The sequence below is a fragment of the Eretmochelys imbricata genome, chromosome 7 (assembly GCF_965152235.1).
Source record: "Eretmochelys imbricata isolate rEreImb1 chromosome 7, rEreImb1.hap1, whole genome shotgun sequence".
Classification (NCBI taxonomy): domain Eukaryota; kingdom Metazoa; phylum Chordata; order Testudines; family Cheloniidae; genus Eretmochelys; species Eretmochelys imbricata.
The window spans coordinates 35,023,162-35,043,361 of NC_135578.1; the positions used below are offsets into that span (position 1 = coordinate 35,023,162).

The following is a 20,200-nucleotide window of genomic DNA, read 5'->3' on the forward strand; positions in this document are numbered from 1 at the left end:
CTGGAGGCAAAGCAACAGCCATGCTGAGGCAGAGAGCTGGGGCTGCAGCTGGGGCTGGAGAAGTCCAGAGCTGCGTGCGGTGAGCAGCTGGGGAAAGGGAGAGGGACCTTGGGCAGAGGGCCCAGCGAAGGGAGATGCCCCCAGGCAAGAGGCCTTGCATGGAGAGGGATCATAACCCCAATGGGGTGGGGGCAACGCTGGGAAGAAGGGTTCTGCCACCTAAAGCCTGAGGGTGTGTGGCCACCGCCAGAGCAAGTGTCCGACCCACAGCATCCCTGCAGCACAACCAGGACCTGAGAAGGAGGCCTGGGACTTGTGAGGAACAGACTGAACTTCCCTTACATTCCAGAGATGTCTGGTTGTGGTGTCCCGGTGCCAGAACGGGGTGATGTGTTTTCCTTTAACTTTTCCCATTTTTTCCTTATTTTTTAATATTGATTGCTGTTTAATAAATTGTATTAGCTTTGAACTCTATGTAATGATCAATGGGTCAGGGAAGCATCCAGTGCAGAGAGAGCAACCTGCAGTGGGGACACCCTAGCCCCCGCCCTAAGTGACCATGACAAGGTTGGGGGTCGAGCCCCCCAGGAATCCTGGGCCCAGTCTTGTTGGGGTTACGTGGACTCTGCCACACAGGAGAGTGGAAGGGGAGGCCTCGAGGTCAGGCAGACCTCTGGGTAAAGGAAGTGGGAGTGAGGACTCAGACCCTTTCACTAGTCCATTTCACCGGGGTAGCGTATAAGCCAGGGAAGTTCCGCATAATAGCGGGACCATTTCCCCGCTTACACCTGCATGCAAAGCTCTGTACAAGCACACACAACACTCCCATCTCTGATATTCACTCAGGACGGAATGGATGAGACTCCCAGTACTCACTGGGTGGAAGTAGAGGGACAACTCTTATTCAGGAAAGCCCCAGCCCAGACCTCTGAGGCAGGTGTGGGGCATAACAGGGGTCTTCAGCTGCCTCCATGTGTTAGTAAAGAGCTGAGCTGAAATGTCAGCAGCTGCAAAGCAATCCCCCTTTTCAGCCCTGTCAATCCATAATTGATCCTTATCTGTATTGATCCTCCTCCCTTCCCTACTAAAATGGGTATTGTTTTAAGGGAGGCAAAGAGGGGCCCCTCTGCTGAGGCAGAAGCAGTGGGCAAAGAACTGCAGGAAGAGGAGCAACGGGCTTTACACCTTTTACCAGAACATTGTAGAATCTCCAAGGTAGAGACCTGGGTCTTCATCCTTCTGTGTAAGGCACTGTTGGAACTATACATGGGAAAGGATGGGGGCTATTTGCAGTAGATGTGACTGTTAAGAGGAGGAGGAAGAGTCAGGGATATTTGTTAGTCAGACAGTGCTCCATGTGAGAGAATGGTGCCTCCTGACAATGCTTGAAATGAGAGGATCGGCCTATATTTTCTGAAAGCACTATTCCTTGTATGCCTTTGAGCTTTTAGAGACCCCTCTCTCCACCATCCTTAATGTAGCTTGACCTAAGAAGACCTTTAATACTGACTGAATGGAGGAAGAGGTTGGGATTACATGGCCAGACTGAGCCTTAAGGGGCCAGTGACTGGCTGTGAGATTCCAAGTTTTCTGATCGTGTAGACAGTGTCCTAAAATAAGAAAAGTAGATACAAAATATTATTCACAGCTGAACATTTCTCATATGCACCTCTATCCAATATGCTATTATGGTCTCTAATAACACACACCTAAACCCATCTGTCAGTAAAATCTGTATGCTTCCTTCTCTGAGACTTCTAAAAACATTCATGGTTTTAAAAGGGGTAAGTTCAAAGCATCTCTGTCCTGGCTAGGGCTGTTTAAGTGTAACCCTTCTGCCCGTCAGAGTTGGCAGCAACAAGGGCCGGGTTCAATATCTAGGGGATCCATTCCAATAACACAATGCAAACCCGCTCGAGCCCCCACCCAGTGACCTGGGACAAATATATACCCCCCCGCTGGGCGCCTCCAAGAGGCAATACTTCCCCTCTCGCAAGCACATAGCCTGAGTGTAGCAAAAGCCTTTTAATAACAGAGAGAAACAATGTGGCATTATGTTGGGGAAACACCACCAACAGGATTCATAACACAACCCATGAGCAAAAAAAAACCCACCCCAGGCAAATTGGGGCATGCCCTTTTCCCTTTGGTTCTTGAGTCCAGCAACCCCAAATCACCCAAAGTCCCAAAAGTCCAATGCCCCAAAAGTCTCTGTCCCTGGTCAGGGCAGCCCCAGAGTTCGAAAGTTTATCTGCGGAGCTTTACCTCCCAACCTGGGTGGAAATGGGACGGGGGTAAGAGGCACCTTACATGATCTGAAGCTGACCGCCCCATAGCTCCATAACAGCGCTCCGCTCCGCCAGCCGCCCCACAAACTCCTTCGCTCCGCTGCGCTCCGCTCCGCCAGCCGCCCCACGAACTCCTTCGCTCAGCTGCGCTCCGCTCCACCAGCTGCCCCACGAACTCCTTCGCTCAGCTCCACGACCCACAAGCAGCTCCTGCCATCCACACACTGCTCCGCGTTGAACTGCTTCACCAGCCGTGCCGCAAACTGCTCCACAATATATCTTCAGGCTCCCCCACTACTTAACACAACACTCAGTGATTTCAGCTCTTAGGTGAATTCAGCTTGTAGTAGGGGAGCCCCAGTGCTGGTGCACTGTCAGCCCAAAGTGAGCTCAGCAGCCTATAACTAGACTTCTAATGAAATCAAAATTAGCTCTGATATTCCACAGTGGAGAGAGGAGGAATTGCAATTAGCATGTAAGGCCCTCACCAAGGGGCCCATGCCACCAAGTATTAATACTTGTCCCCAGCCTCTCTCTATTCACACAGTTTTGGAACCCATGACCCTTGCCTAGCGAGTGCTACTTAGTTGATGGTGAATCCCTCCATCATAACAAAAGGCCACGTACAGTTCCAAGCACAGTTCCCATAATCAGGGTAATAACAATTTATTCTTCCTGCCCCAATAACAGAGACGCTGGGGATCCCACAGCAGCCAAAGTGACCATTTGAGCAGCTATGGTCTCATTCTAGGCGTGGTGGGTGTGCCTATGCAAATGACATCGGCCCCTGAAGTTCTTTTCCACAACTTGCCACACCTCACCACCAGATGTCAGGGTGGAGCTCATCCTGACACTGCTTACATAAGCAAGTAAAGAATGGTGGCTAGGAAAAGAACAAACGCCACTGCATCCAAAAAAATGTGTTCAATACTCAGTGTGGCAACAGAGTTCACATGAAATATCCAAACAAGTAGCTGAAAATAAATGTAATAGGTCCTAGGTCATGGGATTCAGGATGATACATAACAGGGCAGATCCAAGTTTCAACTCTATGAAATAGCTGTGAACTCCATCTGCCATAGACATGACTGAGTCTTAGATCCTGTCAAGGTTCCTTCCCCACTCTGAACGCTAGGGTACAGATGTGGGGACCTGCATGAAAAACCTCCTAAGCTTATCTTTACCAGCTTAGGTCAAAACTTCCCCAAGGTACAAAATATTCCACCCTTTGTCCTTGGATTGGCCGCTATGACCACCAAACAAATACTGGTTACTAGGGAAGAGCTGTTTGGAAACGTCTTTCCCCCCAAAATACTTCCCAAAACCTTGCACCCCACTTCCTGGACAAAGTTTGGTAAAAAGCCTCACCAATTTGCCTAGGTGACTACAGACCCAGACCCTTGGATCTTAAGAACAATGAACAATCCTCCCAACACTTGCACCCCCCCTTTCCTGGGAAATGTTGGATAAAAAGCCTCATCAATTTGCATAGGTGACCACAGACCCAAACCCTTGGATCTGAGAACAATGAAAAAGCATTCAGTTTTCTTACAAGAAGACTTTTAATAGAAATAGAAGTAAATAGAAGTAAAGAAATCACCTCTGTAAAATCAGGATGGTAGATACCTTACAGGGTAATTAGATTCAAAACATAGAGAATCCCTCTAGGCAAAAACTTAAGTTACAAAAAAGATAGACAGAAATAGTTATTCTATTCAGCACAATTCTTTTCTCAGCCATTTAAAGAAATCATAATCTAACACGTACCTAGCTAGATTACTTACTAAAAGTTCTAAGACTCCATTCCTGGTCTATCCCCGGCAAAGACAGAATATAGATAGACACACAGACCCTTTGTTTCTCTCCCTCCTCCCAGCTTTTGAAAGTATCTTGTCTCCTCATTGGTCATTTTGGTCAGGTGCGAGCGAGGTTACCTTTAGCTTCTTAACCCTTTACAGGTGAGAGGAGCTTTCCCCTGGCCAGGAGGGATTTCAAAGGGGTTTACCCTTCCCTTTATATTTATGACAGATCCCCTACTCAAAAACTATAAGTAAAAAATGGACACGACATTCCCCATAACTGCCACCATCCAAGGGCAGGGATAGCGGAGAATATGACAAACATTCCATAGATATTACAGGGCGAAGCTAGATGGGACGGAACAGACTGTTTGGGCTGCAAGACACGAGGAGGAATTACTGGGGCCTATTATTAGTCAGACAGTGCCCTAAGTGAGACAGAATTTTGTTCTTCCTCCCAGTGACTGCATAGAATTAGTTGTCTCACATTTACATTTTAAAATTGGCAAATGAATTCCATGTCTGCATCCAGAGCCCTGTATCTATACACACAAACACATACATCTTCTCAAAAGTACTCAGGCAAAAACAGAAGGAATGCTAATACTCACTCAATGATAGATCATCCATTCTGTCCTAGGAAAGCCTCATACAACAATAGGAAGTAAGCATCAGACAATATAGGGAAATCAGTGGATGGTCACCCATTGAACTGGACCGTGATGGAGCACTCATCCTAAAGTGAGATGAATGAAAAGAAATATTAGCACCAGCTGAGCATCTTCTCCTGTACCTTCCTGCACTTAAGCCATAATTAAGGATAAGATTATGTCAAAGAGGTCACAGATTCTGTGACTTTCAGAGACTTCCGTGACATTTTCTGCTTCAGTGCCAGGGCAGCAGGGCCGGAGCTGTCAGCCAGCGGCGGGCCCCACAGCTCTAAGCCACTGTGGGGGGCCCAGCAGCTGTCAGCTGGCATGTGTCGGAGCGGGTGTTGGACTCCCCCCTCCCACAGTGGGGCTCAGGCTCTCATCCCTTGCCCACTCAGGCTTTAGTCACCCCCTGTCAGCACCCCCCCCCCATTATTTTTAGTAAAAGTCACAGACAGGTCACAGGCTTCTGTGAATTTTTGTTTATTGCCCGCATCTTGTCTGTGACTTTTACTAAAAATAACGATGACAAAAGCTTAACCTTAGCCATAATCTATATTAATACTGTCCCCATGACCCCATATCCCAGTAAGATTACTAATTCACCTCCCTTTTATCTTCCAGTAAAATCTGGATTGTTTTATCAGCAGAATTTCAAACCTGATTTGGGAAACTGGGCTCCAGCATGTTCCTACATTCTCACACCACCTAACTGGGTGAGAGAGAGGAACAACAGTGAGCTCCATGGCGACCTAATCCCTGTTTGACTTTCAACCACCTTACCAAGTGCTTTGTTCCATCACATATTGTTCTTGGCCTTGGTCATTACAGGAGAAAAGAAATTCCATCTGATCAGGGATGGAGCATTACGTTACCCATAGGCAACAGATTTTAGGCAATGTTCTCCTTACAAGTGATTATAGGGATCTTTGGAGGAGCTGTCAGGCCCTTTTCCTCATAGTGGACAGTGAAATGCCTATATCAATCCATTCTCATCATATTGGAAGTGGTCCTCACCCCAGCCTGCCCTATGGTTTCAGTGAAATACAGAGAGGGATGCTGTATTCACACTAGAGATGTGATTGCTGCATATTATATTCATAACTCCCTTCTTTCTCTCTAGAGAGGGGCCTCAAAAACCTAGAAAAATGGGTCCAAGGCTGCAGGCCTGAGTATTCTCAGTCTCTTAAACCTGCACTTTACTGGGGTATAGTGAGGACGCAGACCTCTGGCTGTGGAAGAGGTGTTTGTTTTTTTTAACCGGACTGCATCTACATTTTCAGACAGGTGGGAACCCTGTTCTATAGCTGCATGCTCCAAGTACTGTACCCTCAGGAAAGAGGGCTGATCCCAGAATTACCTGCGGAATGAGGGCTGACCTGCCTTTATAACTGACGAAGATGCTTCCTTTGAAAAGAAGAAGTAGATGAGGGGCCGAAAAGAAGCAGCAAATTTGCTGCAGATACATGGACTAGCCCTAAATGGAGTCTCCATCCTAAGTGAAATGGAAACAAATATTAGTTGCAGCTGCACAATTTCCCTTTGCTGTTACATGTACGAACACCGCCTTCCCCATTAACTCCACCTATCAGAAACATCAGCATTAACCCTCCTTCCCTCCCTCTTCGTGTAAACATAGCATCTTATTAGCAGAAACCTGAAAGCCAGTCTGCCCAGAGTGGGACACTGAAAGGAGTCAGAGTGCATCCGTGTATGCTGGAAACGTGCAGTATGTTTATTATTCCATATCACTGTGTAAAAATCACAGACAAGAGGTCTGAGAGGGCCTGAAAATAATATGGTACCAATCAGTAATGCAATGCGGGGGCATGTGATGACTCTAGCAGTTAGCTGCAAACTCCATGTAAAAAAGGTCATAATGAGTCTCTGAGGCACCTAGAAAAAATAGTTGACAAAGCAGGGATTTCTCAGAGGAGCCTAGGCATTCAATTACAAAACAGTCAAGGGGTTAAGGAGGAGATATAATATACTATCAATTTAACCAGAACTGCTTACAGGGCTCTTTCTGAACATTTTATGTGGCCTACGTGACCAACTGAGGTTCTTTAGGTTAACTGTGGTGTCCCGAAAACTCACCATTCTCCCCCAACATCGCATACACAGTACAACATCTGCAGTGCAAAACTCTTTTCTTAACAACAAGCCGCCATTTATTCCATATAGTTCATGATCCTCATACCTTAAATGGACAAAAACAGAGACATTCACATTCGGGCTATCTTCTATGCAGTTAAAGAGAGATAACCTAACAATGGGAGTAAACTGCCTAAAGAAGCACTAGGGTAGACAGATTTATAGTGGGATTAATACAGTGAAGAATCCTAAATGATGCAAGGGGTTGGAGTGGATGAACTACTAAATCCCATTAAATCCTAACCATCCAGGAGCCCAGTGCTGAAAGTTTAGGTTTCTCATCATGACCATCATCTTGTCTCATTATCACCATCCTTTGAAGACGCAAGATATATAGTCTTGACATTGATATATATTGACATTGGAATAGAAGACTATTTTCCTGGTAGGTCACGAGCTCTTTAATGACAAAGGAGGGGAATTTATCAGATAATGCTGTGATCTCTGTAGCTGGCTATGGCAGTAAAACTGCTTCCCTATCTCATATAATAGTTATAATGAAGGGAATTCCCAGTAGAAGCACCCAGTAAAGTAAGGTGGCAATGCGGTAGTTCTTTTAGGACAAGTCCAAAACAAGGCTTATATCCACAAAGAACTGGGGTGAAAGCCATGTCGTCCCACAACTCAATTCAAAAATAACAGAACCCTAGTTCTCTTACACTGGAAAAGTGAGAAAAGAATCACTCACTTCTAGCCAAGGCTTGAATGCCAGATCTTGAATCCAGTATAGTAGGAATTTCCAGAATAGCTGCCATACAGGACAGCATCAACCAGCTCTTCCCAATGTCAGACTGAGTAGTGACTTGAGTTCAATGCATAGATTGCTGTGCTTGGGTCAGGTGATGTCATAATGAGGGGGGAATAAATGCCATGACAACCAGGTAATAGCTCCATAAAAGTGCAATGCACTGACTTAATTATGTGCACATTTCTGCTTCTCTTGCTCAAGTGTTTGTGACATATTACCCTCTCTAGAGAGTAGCCCACAAGGTCTATCGAAGCCCAATATAAATATCAATATGTTGATACATTTTAAAAATATTGATAAATATCCTTATACATATTGAACTTTTAATTTAAAGCATCATATTTATTTATAATAGTATTAGTGTCTGCACTAAGATAGCACCTGGCTTCCAAAGATCAATATGTGCAAAACAATAAGTAAGCCACAAAACACACCACCCGGAGTAGGTATTATCTCCATTTTAAAGATGGATAAACTCAGGGACAGTGAGAATTAATATTCATATATATCCTGTTAACTATCAAACATTGACTGCATCACTTATTTAGATGAGTAACATGGTTTGCATTTATTATCTGTCTCATTGAAAGTCCAACATAGTCCATAGGGCAGGGGTGGGCAAACTTTGTGGCCTGAGGGCCACATCTGGGTATAGAAATTGTATGGTGGGCCATGAATACTCACAAAATTGGGATTGGGGTGTGGGGAGGGGTGAGGGCTCTGGTTGGGGGTTTGAGCTCTGCGGTGGGGCCAGAAATGAGGAGTTCAGGGTGTTGGAGGGTGTTCTGGGCTGGGATCGAGGTGTTCGGTGGGTGGGAGGGGGATCAGGGCTGGGGCAGGGGGCTGGGGCATGGGGGGGTGGTTCAAGGGATCAGGCAGTGGGTGGCGCTTACCTGAAGCAGCTCCAGGAAGCAGCGGCATGTTCTCTCTCCAGCTCCTACACAGAGGCGTGGCTAGGGGGCTCTACTGTGTGCTGCCCTGTCCGCAGGTGCCGCCGCTGCAGCTCCAATTGGCTGCAGTTCCCAGCCAATCGGAGCTGCGGGGGTGGTGCTTGGGACACGGGCAGCATGTGGAGCAGAGTCCCCTGGCTGTCCCTATGCGTAGTAGCCAGAGGTGGGGACATGCCGTTGTTTCCAGGAGCTGCGCGGAGCAGCTCCAGATCCTGCTTCCTGGTTGGAACACCAGAGCAGGGCAAGCCCCGGAGCCCGCTCCCCAGCGGGAACTCAAGGGCGGATTAAAACGGTTAGTGGGCCAGATGGGCCCGCGGGCCGTAGTTTGCCCACCCCTGCCATAGGGTCTCTCCATAGACTGCAGTAGGATTTGTATCAGGCCATGACATAACAACTTGTGTCCAAGTATCTCAAGGTGCCAAACAATAATTCAGTCATCCAAACCCAGGTCAGGTAGGTTAGCATTACCTGTGTTTTAAAAGGTGAATAAACTGAGGCACGGTTAATATAAGAGGCTTGCCCAAGAACCACAGCAAATTAATAGTTGAAGTGAGAATGGAACCCAGGAGTCCTGTCTCCCTAATTTAACCTCCAAAACCTGAGTTAGCCAGAATTCCCCCTGGGATCCCAGCTGCATCACAGCCCCATCACATGGGCCATGCCTTAAATCCAAAGAGAAGGGCTTTAATTCAAGACAGGGGATTTTGTATTTAATAAAGTTTGGGAATAAGTGACTAGAAAATTCCAACTATATTACAATCGGACTTAACGTCCCAGTGGACATTCTCAATTTCCTAACCTGCCACCTTCTATTTATTCCTCTTATTTCCCGTGGGAATAATCTTGTTTCAGATAGGCAGGGAAAAAACACTTGAAACACACATTAACAACTAGACTGAGATCCCCTTATGACAATTCATACTGAACTTATACAATTCTATGTTGTTGGCTACATGAGAAAATGCACTTCTCCCTAAGGCCTGAAAGCCAAATCTCAAGACCAAGAAAGCAGGAATTTCCAGAATACCTGCAATACAGCATAGCACCAGGCAGCTCTCTCTGAGGCCAGTCTGAGCACTGACTTGAGCTCAGTGTCCCAATAGCTGGGCTTGGTCTAGGAAATGTCATAATAAAAGATGTGGAACATTTGCCATGTTAACTCCCATAAGGGGCAATGCACTGGCTGTTATGTATGTGTACATCCCTGCCTGGCCCGGTCTGCCCAAGTGTTTGTGATTATTTTGCCCTCTCTAGGGACTAGCTCAGAAAGAGAATAAAAGCCCAAACATTAGAGAGAGCTGAAGGGAATTCTCCTTTAGCTCAAGTGGCAGAAACCTTTTTTAAACTGAGGATTCTCAGTTCTGCTTCTCAGACCATAGTGACTCCTGGTTTCTGTTGCGTCTGTCTGCTTTCAGCCATGGAGGTGGCTTATCATGAAAGGAATAATATGTACTACTAAGGAGACAGTTACAGAAGGAGATTGAGAGTCAGGAGAATTAGGTTCTTTTTGTGGTTCTGCCATTGATTGATTACGATGTGTATAAGTTACTTAAAATCTCTGCCTCAGTGATAGACTGGGGATAATATTTTAAGCCAAATACTCTGTTCTTTGTAGGTGAAGCACTTTGACACCCTCTGAAGAAAGGCATTATAGGTCAGATTTTTAGCGTTTAGGTACCTAAAGAGGCAGTTAGGCATCTAGTGGGATTTTCAGAAGTGCCTAGCTGCCTATCTGCATCTTTAGGAACCTATATACCATTAAAAATCTGGCCCTATACAGCTTTCTTATCCAACTATATACTATATAGACATCTGAAGTCTTTGATATAGCAAAAACTGAAAAGCGCTAAACGTCAGACATTAAATCAACACTTGTAGTTAACTCTTTCTGATCCCTTCATCCAAGGATCTCAGAGTGCCAAACATTAAACAAGCCACACTACACCTCTCTGAAGTAGGAACTACTATTATCCCCAATTTAACTGTGGTGGAGTGATTGAAAGTGATTTACCCAGGGACCTACAGGACGTCAGTTCCAGTTAGGAATTGAACCCAAGTCCTGACTTTCAGACCCCTGCTCTATTTTCTAGAAAACATTGATAAGATATTAAGACATTTTATATTATGGCAGGTTAACTGACTTTATGTTTAGAAACAAAAGTGCTGTATGCATGCAGTCTCAGCACATACACAGATACATAAAACCGTAATAAGAGGATGGTACAATTACCTTAATTTCCTTTGGTCATTTTTCATCTCACTCTAATTTCCTAACTACGGTACTGTATATGAAAGATTTCTGTAGCAAGAGTTTTAGATTCATAGATACTAAAGTCACAAGGGACCATTATGATTATCTAGTCTGACCTCCTACACAACGCAGGCCACAGAATCTCACCCACTCACTCCTGCGAAAAACCTCTCGCCTATGTCTGAGCTATTGAAGTCCTCAAATCGTGGTTTAAAGATTTCAAGGAGCAGAGAATCCTCCAGCAAGTGACCCGTGCCCCATGCTATAGAGGAAGGTGAAAAACCTCCAGGGCCTCTTCCAGTCTGCCCTGGAGGAAAATTCCTTCCTGACCCCAAATATGGCGATCAGCTAAACCCTGAGCATATGGGCAAGATTCACCAGCCAGATACCCAGAAAAGAATTTTCTATAGTAACTCAGATCCCACCCCATCTAACATCCCATCACAGGCCATTGGGCCTATTTACCATGAATATTTAAAGATCAATTAATTACCAAAATCAAGTTATCCCGTCATACCATCTCCTCCATAAACTAATCGAGTTTAATCTTAAAGCCAGATAGGTCTTTTGCCCCCACTGCTTCCTTTGGAAGGCTATTCCAAAACTTCACTCCTCTGATGGTTAGAAACCTTCATCTAATTTCAAGTCTAAACTTCCCAAAGACCAGTTTATATCCTACACGATTATGCCCATAAAGGCTTCAATTAAAGTCCAAGATCTGCCAGTATATGACCACAAAACAGAAACTATTGTAATCTGAATGTTCCTTAAAAAGAGGTTGCTATCTTTCAGTATTATGAGTTACTCAATTTTCTAAAAGAATGCATTTTAAATAAGTTCACAATTACAAAGGAAGCTAGGTGAAAAGAAAGAGACTGACCAAGCAGCTTCTAATGTGAGCTAAAGGAAAATTTAACAGAGATGGATCAAAGAAAGGAAAGGGGAGAGAAATCTGAATTAAAAATCAAAAGGAACTTGTTTTAATAGAAGCATCTGGATGCAAATCTATTAAATTTGGAGTATTGTGTGCTGTCCACCCCTACCCTGTTTCACCACCTATAGACTTAAATCAAGACAGACTCGAGCATTCCAAGAGAAATGAGAACATGAGGGGTGCTTTCGTGACAATATGTGTGCTTGGGATAATCAAAAATCTGAGAGTCTCAGCTAAACATCACTGTCCCAAAGGAGACATCTGGGACTGGTTGTCTGCCCCCTCATCTGTTACAGAAACCTGGAGGAGCATGATCCTTCAAAGGCTGCACAGATTGTTGGTGCTTGTCGTCATGGAGCTGCTGTCACAGAGGTTTCCGAGTTGTTCTAGAACCTGGATGGCGACCAGCTACTGGAAGAAAGGGGTAGCTGCACCTGGTCTCTTAGAAGGCTTTACTCATGAGGTGCAGCAGTACCATGGAGGCTTTGGGAGAGGCGCTTTCCTGCCCAGTGTGCTTGGAGCTGTTCACTCCACCAGTGCTGGTCCTAACTTGTGCTCACAACTTCTGCAAGCAATGCCTGGAAAAGATCCTCATCCGCCAGAACTGCAGTCACGTCAATGGACAGTTCTGCTGCCCTATGTGCAGGAAAGTAAGTAGAGACGCTCGTTTAATCTTCTCTGTAGTCAGAGCTCTTCTCTTTATTTGCAAGACAAGGGTCTGCCCAAACTGTTCCCAACTGAAGGGGCACATTGCCAACTTGCAAGAAGCCCTAGGCCATGCCTAATTTAATTTAATAAGATGGAGCAGATGGTTGTGACTTCCCATGGAGACTATAGGTCCAAGCATGTAATGTTCTATCCTGATCCAATCACAAGAACCTGGCAGGACAATTCTTAAAGTCTTTCAGAAAATGTTACTTAAATTGTTGGCGAACATGTTTTAAAAGGAAAGATATGGAACAAGGATATGCTGGAACACTTGCTATAAAATGTAAGTCATAAACTAAACATTTCCATGGATTTTAGTCAAACAGCATGTTTCCTTGACATTGTTTTTTCAAAATCTACAGGACTTGTGCTTATATCACATGTAAATTAATTCCTTCTCTTGCATTAATTTAGACTGTAGCTAGCATAATACTCCTGTGGTTTTATAGACTTTAGCAAGTTAATTGAAGCCCCTCTTTTAGAGTCAGAATCTGCTACCATTATTCACATGGAGCAATACTTTACTTCTCAAGTGGTGCTACTCTGTGTGAAAATGGTGACAAAATCTGGTCCTAGGTTTTTACATAGTTCTTACTGGAGCAAAACTCCCATTGACTTCAATGATGTTTTGCCCAAGTAAGAATGGAGGAGTCTGTCCTGCAGCTCTTATTCATATGAATGATCCCATTGATTTAAATAGTAAGAGCTCCTGGACTGGAACCTCAGTCAAGCCTTCAGGATTTAGCTCTGAATGAGGGGTTTTTGTTTAACTATTAACAGAAGCCATGCAAGGGTCTCTGCTTAAGTACAAGGGGCTAATTCTGCATGTGGGAGCGCACATTCAGTTCCTTTTGGTTCCAAATGTGGGTTTTGCACACACGTATTCAAAGGCAGAATTTGGACCACTGATGTTCATGAGCCTTAGATTTATAAGGTATACATTAGGAGGAAATTGCTGTCTAGATCATTTAGCTGCAGTACTGTATTTCAGTACAAGATCAAATTAATATAAACCACAACTGAAGAATGCTGATGCACTGTTTCTACATTACACAGCTATGAAACTATCAAAAAAGCAAAGTGTCTCCTGCATCTCTCAAATAGTATGTAACAGTTTTTCCTCACTTTTAGGTCATATATTTGAGGGGCAGAGGAATAATTGGATTACCGAGAAATATTCTGGTTGAAAGTATATTGGAAAAATTTAAGGATGAACTTGAAAACATTCGTGCCCAGGAGCAAAACCAGCTGTCCCAAATATGTGAAGAACATGGGGAAAATATGAATTTGGTATACATTTACATATTTCTTATTTTTCCTTTATTTAGTTATTTGCACACCAAATCTGTCCTGTAAATGTTCAATATTCACTTAATCAAAATGAATTCTATTGGTTGGATCTTGTAGCAGAATGGTCATATTCTAAACAAGCTAGTCCTTTATACCATGTTCAGTGACGAATAAACCACATCATTTGAATTTTAGACTATAAAAACACAAGTAAAGGGCAAATCCTACCATTTGAATTGTTTCTTTCCCAAATGGATAACTTCCATCTAGATGAGGAGTCTAGTTGGTGGTTTGCAGTTGGAAGAACTATCAGTCTCCTAATGAAATTCATGAAATGAGATTCACCCCGCGAAAACAAAACATAATTATATAAAAGAGGTCATTATTAATTAGTGCTTTACATTTTCAAAGCACTGCACAAAGATTAAGTGATTTACTAATTAGGGCCAGAGTTTTGCTACCTGTAGTCACATTGAGTAGTGCTTTATTCCACAAGCAGTCCTATTGATTTCTGTGGGGCTACCCACAGAGGCCACAACTCAGAATGTTACATAAACATGTGCCTAGCTAGAAGCACATGAGTAGTTGCACTGAAGTCAATATCTCAGGATTTCCTAGCTCTCATTCCTGTGGTCAGGCCACTGGACCTCTCACACCTTCTCAATGGCCCAACAACAAGCAACAACTGTCACTCCTGCAACAACATTAGAGAAAAGGGCATCAAAACAGTACTAAATTATTTAGTTCAAGAGACACTAAAACCTCACTCACTCCAACAATTGGGAGACCCACTAAAAATTACTGTAGTTTGAGAATTAGTAACTGAATGAACCCAAAAAACAAGGAAAAACTCTTCAGAAGATGTACATTGCCCATTTAATTTGAGAGCCACACCACCACTTAGAAACTTTCCACTGGCTTCCTATTTCACAGCATCTAGTTCAAGTTTCTTATCCTCACACTCCAAGCCCTTAATAAATTTGCCGCTCCCTGCTCGTCTGCTTTTATCCCTTACCAAGTCACTGCACCAGTGAAGCCACTCATATCCACCTGTTCAGCCGCTTCTCGCACAGACAATTCTGTGCCTTCCTCCAGGCACAGAATACCCTTCATGAACAAATCTGTAAATCACTGTTCTCTTCCAACCGAAAGACCTATTTTTGCCATGATGCATATAAGAAATCAACCAATTAATAAAGACTTGATGGACCAATGAGAACAGTTCAACTTCACCTCCTTCCGTAATTTTGTTTCCTGACAATTATAAATCTAAAGTGTATAAAATCTGTGTCTCCCCCCTCCAAACTTTATACATTACTTGTCTTCTAAGACAATAAGGTCTTCAGGGCAGTGATTGTGATTTCATATGTGCTTGTGCAACACTTACTACAATCCCTAATTATGGGTGGGCACTACTGTGATGTATGTAATACTTGCAAAATGCCTGTTGAACGTAAAGTGCAACATAGCTTGAGTAACAATTAACCTCCTTACAGGATCTGTTCTTAAGAACTTTTTAAGAAGTAGGGAGAGAGTATTTCTTTTGGGGTAGAAAATCTAATGTGTGTCACTTGGAGGAGTTTGGATTAATAAGGTTCCACAGGAGAATGCCAATGGAACTGAAGGTTGCTGTAGCATGAATTTCTCCCTTTTGAAGACAACCATCTCAGCTTCATTCTGAACATTTGTTTTCGACAGTTGCACCAGTATTCACTTAGCAGACCGAGCCTAATGTCCTGGGTCAGTGTGCTACGTAGCTAACAACATGTAAGCATACATGGCTGTACTAGAAAATGACTGTGTTCTTTTCTCAGATGTGTCTGACTGATGATGAACCAATTTGTGCAATCTGCAAGCTCTTTGGAAACCATGAGCATCACAGTGTTGCAAAAATGTCTGAAGCTTACACAGCAAGAAAAATTACTTTTATTAAAGATATAGACTTGTTGCTTCAGAAATCTGAAGACACAGTACAATCTAGGAAGGTATAGTACAAGTGACTCACTTTCTTTCGGTTTTATTAACAGAATGACATGACCTGAAGTTTGATACAAGTGTAGGTAGATAGCCCTTAGGAAAGGATTAAGTTATATAAAATGATGTGGCTTAGTGGTGTGAGCGTGAGACTAAGTTGTATTCCTGACTCTTGACTCCTTTTGTGATGTTGCCAAATCACATAACTGCTTTGCCTTTAGTTCCCCCATAGGAAAAATGGAGTTAATAAAGCTTACCTCACAGGAGTGTGAGGAAGATTAATTAATCAATGCCTATCAAACACTTTGATGATGAAGTTTTAAGTATTATCATAGAACTCAGAGTCATGAACAGTCACACACCTTGGCTGATGCTATTTGCAAAGCAGGTACATGCAACCCTGTCCTCCAGAATAACCTCAGTGGGGTAGCAGAGGCCATGGTCTTTACCTGGTGCGGCAGGTTTGGGAGAGGCCACCCAGTACACCTGAAGGCCCTTGGGAGGAGCAAATTGGAGCCAGGCCCCCACCCAAAATCATCCAAGGTTGGATAGATCCCAGGTCTGGAAGGAGTGAGTGGCTCTGGAGAGTTGGTAGAGCACACTCTGAGGGAAGGGTTGGAAATTCTCTGAATGGACCCTGCAGGGTTCAGTTTGTGCGGCCCATCGTTAACCCTGCAGTTTGTACACCACTAGTATCGAGCCCAATATCCTGACTTCAGCAATGACCAGTGTCTGATGTCTTAGAGAAAGGCAAAAAAGCTATAAGGCAAATGTATAATGCTGTACATTGGGTGGGGGTGGGGAGGGAATGGGAATCCTACCTGATCCTTGTGGCAATCTTGTTACACCTTGAAGCAAAGGATTTATTTGCAGGTCCAAGAGAATATACAGCCCTCGCTGGTGCACGCAGTAGAGTGTGCTTTCGTTTTCTGAGCCTAGTTATTTGCAGGATGCATATAATCACTGGCTCCAGGATCCAGTCGTCTGGAACTCTTCTTGTTTGCCTGGCCAGCCCCTCCTTTGGCTTAACAAAGATAACACTACATTCAACTGACAGCAATCCAGCCTTTTATATTTATACTTGCTTGCTTGACTGGAGGCAAGCTTTTGGGTTCCTGGCCCTGGGAGCTCTAAACAATTAGTCTGTCTGCCCCCAAGTAGCCTCAACCCACCTGGCTTCTTCCCAGGGCCACTTCCTATACTCTCGAGCCTTCCTGGTCTTTTATAAATCACAAACTCCAAAGGCTATTTTCCCTGGAGTCCCTCACAGTTGGCTCCCTCTTACAACTGCAGGCTGCTCTTATTTTCCTAGAAAGACTACCCTTAGTCACCTGACCATTTGTCATGTGACTTCACTCATCTGACACTAAATCTGACACCAGTGCAGCTGATCCCCAACCTTCTTGAAGGGCCAACTGACCCTCTGAAAGAGTGCCTAAAATATCTTTAGATTTTTCATTGTCAACATCAGAAGGGTAGGCATGTAGATTGTATGTGGCTTGGCAAAATTTGATGACAATTTTGCAAGAGTTAATGGTATGGGAGGCTTCCCTGGTGACTTTACTTTGTCCCTTGCTATTTGGGGTCATGTGAGCTTGCTAACCCTATTCCTTCCCAGGTTCTCAATCTTCTGTGGATGCCTGACCTCCACTTGGCTGGGATATAGAGAGTCACACAAGAAGATTTGGATGACCTTGAAAGCTGGAGTAACAGAAATGGGATGAAATTAAATAGTACAAAGTGCACGGTCATCCACTTAAGGACTAACAACAAGAGTTTTTGCTAGAAGCTGGGAACTTACCAATTGGAAGTGATAAAGGAAAAGAAAGACTGGGTGTATTGATTGATCATAGGATGACTATGAGCCACCAGTGCACTGCAGCAGTGAAAAAGTCTTGTGCAATCCTAGGATGCATTAGGCAAGATAATTCCAGTAGAGCTAGGGAAGCATTATTACCATTGTACAAGGCACTGGTGAGCCCTCATTCGGAATACTGTGTGCAATTCTGGTCTCCCATGTTTAAGAAAGATGGATTCAAACTGTAATATGTGCAGAGAAGGGCTACTGGGATGATCAGAGGAATGGAGAACCTGCCTTAAGAGAGGAAATGTATGGAGCTTGACTTGTTTAGCCTAATAAACTGAAGGCTGAGGGGAGATATGATATGATTACTCTCTATAAATACATCACAGAGATAAGCACCAGGGATGAAGATGAGTTATTTAAGTTAATGGCTAATGCTGGCATAAGAACAAATGAATATAAACTGGGTATCAACAAGTTTAGGCTTGAAATTCAAGCAAGATTTCTAACCCTCAGAGGAGTAAAGTTTTGGAACTGGCTTCTAAAAGGAGTACTACGGGCAAAAAACCTAGCTTGTTTCAAGACTGAAAACTGAGGGGGCAGTTTATGAGGTCACCTACGATGGCATATGAACCATTGGTGATTGCTTTTAGCAAATATCTCCGATGACCAGAGGTGGGACTCTAGATGAGGAGGCCTCTGAGTTACTATAAAGAATTCTATCCCTGGTGTCTGACTGGCAGGTCTTGCCCACACGTTCAGGGTGTATGGATTGCCATATAGGGTCAGGAAGAATTTTTCCCCCAGGTCTGATTGGCAGAGACTCTGGGATTTTTTCTTTTGCCTTCCTCTGCAGTATGGGGCAAATATCACTTGCGGGTTTGAACTAGATGCTCTGAAACTTGCAGTCTTTAAATCAAGATTTGAGACTTCAGTAATTCAGCCAGGTTAGGGCCTTCTGTAGGAGTGGATGGGTGAGGTATTGCGGCCTGCAATGTGCAGGAGGTTAGAGAAGGTGATCATGATGGTCCCTTGTGGCCTTAAAGACTGTGAGTTGTACACAATACAATCAGGAAACTATTTGCCCTTGAAAAGGCCTAAGGGCCTGCCTGACCTTAGCAAAACTCTGAAAGCAAAGTGCTATAAAATGTAATCGCAATTATTTACAACTATAACTGCTTTTGAGCATAAATGAGAGGCAAAGTTGAAACCACTTTAAAATTTAAGGCCTAAAATGTATATCTAGATCCGAAATTATGTTTGAAAGTTAAAATAACTTCTCACACTTTTAACTATTTTGAATACTACTTGTGGACATTACTAAGAAACCTTGCATAAACTTTTTTTAAACAGGAAACAGAAAAGCTGATCAGTGAACTCCTATCCAGCACTACAGACACCAAGGTAATGATTGACACAGTTGGGATCAGTTTACTGAAAGGGATAAGGTGCAGAATTGCAGAACTGAAGACAAAATTACACAAGGACTATTCAACAAAATTAGAAAAACTGCACCTACTAGAGAGCGAAAGTGAAGCCCCCAGGCAGCTTTATCAGCAAATGAAAACTCTTTTGGAACAACATTCAAATTCAGTACAGTTTCTTCAAGAGGATAAAAAACTCAGGAACAAGATGGAAAAACTTATCGAAGGAAGGTCATTGTACCAGGATCCATCAAAGTATAAAATTTCAGTGAGACGATATTTTGAAGAATTGATCAGAGGAATCAACATCAAGGAGTATATCTCTACTACATCAGATGAAATGTTTGCAAGTACTAGTGACCTGTATGAAGCATGCAGGCCAGAATGCCCTGCTTTTGCTTTTTCAGGTGAAAGTCCTGATCAGTCCTTCTGCAAAAGAGTATTAGGCTTATTTGAGAAATCAGGTAGCAAGGAGGAAGATCTTTTCACAAAAGCATCCTGCCCTGACTGTAGCAGTACACCAGGTACTAGCGTTGATTCTTCACTCTTGAAAGATGAGTCAAAAATGTAAAATACTAAAAAAAAAAATCTCCTGCAGTTTACTTGTTAGAATTTGCCAATCATATATGCTGCCTATGTTTCCTACAAACCAAAAAATAAAATAGTTGTAAATGTAAACAGGTTGAATTGACACATACCCTCTTGTGTGCCTTATTGCTTCATTATTATTTCACAGAATAACATTGTTTGGAAGACTGTGGTAGGAAAGCAACCTAAAAGAAGGTGGAATAAGTTACAAGTTAATTTAGAAAAATTAAGCAGAAGAAACAGATTCTGTGCAGCAAACTGTAGTATGTATAACATTTCTCACTGTGGCCTCATTTTTGTAAGTGCTGAGCAACCACAAACAATGGGAACTGCAGACAATGGGAACTGCAGGTGCTCAGCACCTCTGGAAAAAAATCAGAAGTTTAATGCTTATGTCTGAGCCCTTGGAAACTTATTCTGACTCGCCATATTTGGCCACGCACAATGAATTGCTCATAAATTTACCTATTAATGCAAATGAATGTGGTCCATGAAGGAAGTGTCAACATTATTTAAAATGTATGTCTCAGGAAAGAAAGAAAGGGACCAGCCTACTGTATATATGGCAGTCCGCAGTGTGTATTTCTCTCTGATCGTCCTTTTCCACTGCTGGAGCACACAAGAGCCACAAGTATATT

The 20,200-nt window shown here is 43.4% G+C and overlaps 1 protein-coding gene across 1 annotated transcript; it reads left to right on the top strand.

The window, feature by feature from the left end:
- The first annotated feature begins 12,250 nt into the window (after window positions 1–12,250).
- On the top strand, window positions 12,251–19,545 carry LOC144267522 (tripartite motif-containing protein 54-like). The gene is made up of 4 exons (XM_077821563.1): window positions 12,251–12,424; window positions 13,614–13,772; window positions 15,587–15,757; window positions 18,904–19,545. The coding sequence occupies exons 1-4, from the start codon at window positions 12,251–12,253 to the stop codon at window positions 19,543–19,545; spliced, it is 1,146 nt and encodes a 381-aa protein (XP_077677689.1).
- The last annotated feature ends 655 nt before the right edge of the window (window positions 19,546–20,200 follow it).

Coding starts and splice junctions, on each gene's coding strand:
- LOC144267522 (XM_077821563.1), top strand. CDS start 12,251: ATGGAGGCTTTGGGAGAGGCGCTTTCCTGCCCAGTGTGCTTGGAGCTG. Junction 13,773..15,586: donor ATGGGGAAAATATGAATTTG/GTATACATTTAC, acceptor TTCTTTTCTCAG/ATGTGTCTGACTGATGATGA. Junction 15,758..18,903: donor ACACAGTACAATCTAGGAAG/GTATAGTACAAG, acceptor TTTTTTAAACAG/GAAACAGAAAAGCTGATCAG.